Below are 6,303 nucleotides of genomic sequence, written 5' to 3'. Positions count from 1 at the left end.
ATATACCATATACACTTCATCATGATTCAATTCCTTGTTATTTTGCAGAACATGTCCTTCTTCAAAAGAAGATGGAGGAGTCATTAACTTTCCCATGGTCAACTTATGAGCCAAAAAGCACACAAAAAGGAAACTAATTTCACTAATTTCATATTAATTTTCCAGAATATAATAACCTTCTCATTTTCTTATTGCCTAATAATAAACAAGCAAATGAGACCCCACAAATGCACAAACCCAATCATAATAAATGCTCTTCATTCACACAATCTCACACCCTCTTTTACAACTCTCTTTCATCTATATATGTTCACAACACTTCAACCTCTGCAACAATCAAAACCTTCAACACTTTCCACCTTCAGAATTCATCATACTATGAGTTTTCACGAAACACCAAACATAGGACTTGGTCTTGGTCTTGGTCTTGGCCTTGGTCTTGTTTCCTTCCATGATCAATCAGAGAACTGCATGAAGAGTGATGCCCACAACACCAGAAGGGTGGAGAATCCATCAGACTGTAACAAGACATACCCTTCACTTACTTTAGGACCACCAGAAGATGATGATCATGAAGAACTGAAAAATGATCGACCAAGTTCAAAGACAGAGTCCTATGAATATTTTCGGCCGCAGGTTTCTTCTCCCAGTGTGGTTTCTTCATTTTCCAACTCCTCTAGCATCAAGAGGGAGCGAGATCAGGCCATGGGAGAAGAATTTGATGTAGAAGTAGAGAAGGTTCAAACAAGGGTTGCAGATGCTGACGAAGATGGTAACCCCAGAAAGAAACTTAGACTCACCAAAGAACAATCAGCAATCTTGGAAGAAAACTTCAGAGAACACTCTACTCTCAATCCCGTACGTACTTATACACTAATATAGAAAATAATATTATTTATGATTGATGTCTGATCATAATTTTGTTTTAGATCTTTAATGATCACTGATTAAACTTTTGATTCCCTTTGTCGTTTTTCCCTCAGAAGCAAAAGCAAGAATTAGCAATGAAGCTGAATCTGCGAACCAGACAAGTAGAGGTGTGGTTTCAGAACAGGAGAGCCAGGTAATATTACTGCTACCCTACTTCGCTTTTCTTTACCATGTTTCTCTGTAATTAGACCTAAGTCTTTATAAGAAAACTAAATAAAAATATTTTAAAAGTATTTATTACAAAAATGAATCAAGTTACACCAGCAGTAATAATTTAAAGAATATTATTTCTCTTTTCTCGTTTATTATATAATAGAGGAAATATCAAATTATTCTTAGAATAATAGTTTTCTTTTTTATTTTTCATCTTTTAATCTAATCGCGAAGTAAATTTTTATGAAAAGAAAAAAAGTGAATTGTTAATTTTTAGAGTGACTTGATCTCTTGAGATCTCTCTCTATATATATATATAAAGAAAAGGGATAAGTTACTTCTAAATTAATTTTATGAAAGTTATTAATTTCCTACTTTAATATGTTTTAATATCTAATTGTGAATGAAATGAATAATAATATTGATTAATTTTAAAAAGGTTGTAAGATATAGAATTTGATGGACAGGACAAAGCTAAAACAAACTGAGTCAGATTGTGATGTATTGAAGAAGTGTTGTGACAGTCTGACAGAAGAAAACAAGAGGTTGCAAAAGGAGGTTGAAGAACTAAAGTCAATGCAAGCAATGTCAGTGCCTCTTTACATGCAGATTCCAGCAGCCACACTTTCCCTATGCCCTTCTTGTGAGAGAATTTGTGGTAGTAAAAGTGATGATGAAAATACCAATAACAATACTTCTTCATTACTTTTTCCTTCAAAAACACATCACTTTTACAAAAGTAACTATCCTTTTTCCCACTCTTCATCTGCAGCATGCTAAGCTCTCTGTCTTTCAAGATCAATGCTATTCATCAACACCACACAAATTGATCACAACCATCATTTCATAATTAATTACTTACAATGTAATTAATTAAATATATATAGCTCATTAATTTAGAGATCAATCCCAACCACATGTTTTCTTCTAATGTATGCACGTGGTTGATTATATACATATAGTACAAAAGTAGCTAGAAAGAAAAATTCATATAGACATTTTCTAATATGTTGTAATTTAATTATATATATATATATGTAACATATTATATTTATGGTGTATGCTTACATTATATATGACCAACAATGAAAGCCTATCATCATATTGAATGGTAAGAACTATTTGCTTACGAGGAGAGGCTGTGGAATAATCTAAAATAGTGCAAGAACGACAATCTTAAACGCAAGTTGCTTTAAAGATGTTTCCGTACAAGTCTGTCATCTTATTTATGCATGATTTCTTTTATTTATTTAAATAAGTAATTATAAAAGTTTTGATCTTATCTTTAATGTATTCATTTGTTTAGGATATAATAGTATTGTTAGTATTTCTAAAAGGCTATAATAGTATAAAGAGCAATTTGTTTTATATTTTTACGTTTCGATATAAGTATTTAGAAAATAAGAAATACAATAAACATAGTATTTTCTTTATAAATAGTTAATTAATAGGTGAAAATATATTTTCATACAGATTTTTTTTTATAATATTTTAATATAATACATGTGTTATTTTTTTACTTATTCATTATTTATTTATTATTATATGATATATTTTAAACTAGATAATACGTATATTACATTAAAATATATAAATTTATATTAACATATCATTCTCCTTTCATATATATGTATGTATGTATAATACTTTAATAATGTATTATGGGTATATATACTAGTAAAGTAGAGAACATAATTGTCTTTATATGGATGCAAGAAGCTTTGCTCTGGATTTCACTGCTATATATAGTGCTGATGATAGATGGAAAAAGCACGATCAATGCCTAAATTATGAAGAGGGTACGATGGTTAAAAATAATATTTTGGTTACTCTTCTCAATTTTTCATTCAGTTTTTTTCTAATATTGTGTCAATTTTTATTTTTTTCAATCAAGTTTTAATTTTAGTTAATTTTATTTGATTAAGTTTTTTAAACTGTTTAATTAATTAACTGTAACCATACTATATGTTAGTTAATAGCTTTTTGTTATTTTTAAAATTTTTATTTTATGTTTTATTAAATAAATTATCTACGTGTTAGGTTTGTATTATATATATTATATTTAATTTAATTCTAATTTTGGTTAATTTTATTTAATTTATTTTTAAATATTTTTAAAATAGAATACTTTTATCCCTTTTTAAATCTAACTTAGTTTTTATATAAATATTACATTAATAATTTTATTAAAATTTATATTTTTATTAATTAGTATTTCTGAAATTATTTTTAAACTTAATAATTATATTATAATAATATGGTTAAAGCTAGTTTAAAATATGATAAAATAATTTTCAAAATATTAAAAATCACGTGATAATATTAAATTTATCTTTTATTTTTAAATGATCACCCAACTTAACTGTGAAGTTTGAAAAAAAAAAATGAAGGCTAATGTTTAACTGATTATATTTTTTTATTTTTTAAGTTATATTTGTTATATTTCTTTAAATTTGAATGTGTATATTAAGAAAAGTTTAACATTGATTTATTATTTTAAATTTAGTTATATTATGACCTCATTATTTTTGTCATTTTAAATTTTGTGTGATTTCACTTTACTTTTATTATATTTTAAATAAACTCTAATTATATTATTAGGATATAATTATTAAAGTTCGTTAAAAAATAATTTTAGAAATACTAGCTAATAAAAATGACAATTTTAATAAAAAAAATTAATATAACATTATATAAAAACTAAATTTGGTCTTAAATTGGAATGATGTGATCAAATTGTTTCATTTTAAAAACATTGAAATTGAATTAAACAAAATTAATAAAAAAATTTAAACTGAATTAAATATAAGACAAGACATTAATGCTGAAATTTAGAAAAGTAATAAGGTATTAAAAGCTTTAAGAAGGAAGTAGTGAAAATACATTATCATTTCAGATAAGTTACACCAAGCACATTTATTATGTACTAATTAAAAGTTAAATAAAGAAATATATCACTAAATAAAAGATACCATTTTACGTAAGTTGTAACCTAGCGTGCGTAATGCCATGTGTAGGATATCCATTAAACCAATCTACCAAGTTCTAGTGCACATGAAATTTTATTTTGGTACCCTTCAACAAATTTAATTATTTTAAAAACTATATTATTTTACACATTTGTGATTTAAGTACTTAGAGACCAAATCAAATTATTACTAAACTTTATAATTTGGTAGTTGATATACATACCTTGCAATTCTTTACTAAAAAATAAAAATTAAGGGCATTTTCCTCTTTAAATATATTTAGCAATATTTAAATTTAAGTAAAACATGCTAGCTTTCATCACCAAACATGTGCAAACAAAGGATAATATAGTTAACTCACTTCCAAGACATATGACATCGTTGAGCAACACAAATCAGTGGAATATTAGAATGTTTGGAAGAGTTTTTTTTTTTTTTTCTAAGAGATATCATAAATCGGAAAAAGATGGAGTAAAAGTATTATTTTTGGGTTATGGTACAATGACACGTGTCAATTATATTCAAATGACACTGTTTTTTTTTCTTTCAAAATTATTCTTTTTCTTTAAAAAAATATTTAAAATAGTGAGACTCATCATGTCATTTCAATGTTAACAATAAATTGCCGTGTCAAAGAATGACTTTTGTTTTTTTTACATGTAAAAACTCTTTTTGAGATAAAATTATGAAAAGGCACACTTTGAGTTTAACTCAATTCTAAAATAAGATTTATATCCACTAATATATTATAAATTGATCTTATCTCTAGTCGATATGAGACTTCTAAAAAGATTACTCTAATTTAACGAAGTAGTAACAGAACGAAACAAAATCACAAATAGATTTATCTTACAATATTGAAAAGAGTTTAAGAAAATTTACTTGAGCTTATGGAATAATTTATAATTGCTACAATTTTTATTATAAACATGTGTGTTAATTTGTATATTAAAAAGTACGTTTATAAGCCTTAAATTTAAGTTTTGTGATTATATAAATTCGTTTGTTTTTACTAGGACAATATAGAAAAAAAAAATTGCAACTTACCATGATGAGGTCATCATAATGAGTAATAATAATGAAGTTGTAGTAGAATTCAAATGTCAAGACATTGGAGATGGATATGATTGGCTTGACGGTGGTGATGCTTCCTCCATTAAATATTTAGTGATGTTGTGGGTCCTTAGACATGGTGTGGTCCCATGTATTCTTCCTAGTCTTAGCACATAATTGTTGGATTAGACTTGTACAATTTCAAAACATTTTCACGACAATATTTTTAAGGTGATATGAAGATCCTAAACTTTAGTTAGCGAGTCTTTTGTTACTTGTCTCATGTTTGAGGTGGCTCGAGTAGTAGTTTGTCATGTTTGATTATTGTTCTTAGTGTCATGTTTGGCCACAAAAGAGGGAGTTATGAAGAAAAGTTTCTCAAATTTTTTGTAGTTATTGGTTGGTCTTTTTCGAGAAAGGAAGGGTGAGGTGTATTCTAGTATTGTGTTTCCCTTTTTTAATCCTAAAATAGATTCTATTTTCGTGTTTGTTCAGTATATCATACAAGATTGAAATTTCAGTATAAATTTAAAATTTACATTTAATTAAAAAAGAGAAAGTTCAATAATATAATAAAGAAAATTTATAAATATCAAGATTTTTAGTTGGAAGTAATATTAAATTATTTATTAGGATTGGAATCATGTTTAGTTGATGGAAAGGTGATTGAAATTTGAGTAAGTTTTACAATGTAATTATAATTAATAATTCCCAAATCATTCACTTCTTACTCTTTTAATCATATTTTCCTCCAAACTTATTTTGCTCTTTTAGGATATGATATAAGATTGTTTTTTTTTTCTTAGAGGTTACAAAACAAATCATCAAGATAAAAAAATTCACAAAAGATTCAATACAATTAGATTGATTATATAGCTAAATAGTTTCATTTAGGCGAGAGATAACTTATCTGACATGTTAGAATTACTCCACTAGTTAGATTTCAAGACTTTTTCGATGAGTGTGCTTTCATTTATTTTGTTGGACAAGAAATTCTTATAATTAGACAATAGACTTTTGACAACAATTCTCTATTCTTCTCTAATTTTTTTTTTCTTACAAAATAATTTACACACAAGAATATGTATCTTCTTATAAATAATATATACAAATCCTATATCCTTTTATGAAATGATCAACACAAAAATACATAATATAAAAATAAAATAAAAGTTTTATTAAGTATGAATAATAGATA

The 6,303-nt window shown here is 25.9% G+C and overlaps 1 protein-coding gene across 1 annotated transcript; it reads left to right on the top strand.

The window, feature by feature from the left end:
- The first annotated feature begins 233 nt into the window (after nucleotides 1-233).
- LOC106764097 (homeobox-leucine zipper protein HOX15) lies at nucleotides 234-2,133 on the top strand. Its single transcript, XM_014648322.2, has 3 exons — nucleotides 234-858; nucleotides 984-1,063; nucleotides 1,551-2,133. The coding sequence occupies exons 1-3, from the start codon at nucleotides 307-309 to the stop codon at nucleotides 1,861-1,863; spliced, it is 945 nt and encodes a 314-aa protein (XP_014503808.1). The 5' UTR covers nucleotides 234-306; the 3' UTR covers nucleotides 1,864-2,133.
- Nucleotides 2,134-6,303: the final 4,170 nt, after the last annotated feature.

Source organism: Vigna radiata, chromosome 6 (assembly GCF_000741045.1).
Source record: "Vigna radiata var. radiata cultivar VC1973A chromosome 6, Vradiata_ver6, whole genome shotgun sequence".
Taxonomy (NCBI): domain Eukaryota; kingdom Viridiplantae; phylum Streptophyta; class Magnoliopsida; order Fabales; family Fabaceae; genus Vigna; species Vigna radiata.
Note: the sequence above shows the minus strand (reverse complement) of the source record. Positions and strands in the feature narration are given on the sequence as shown.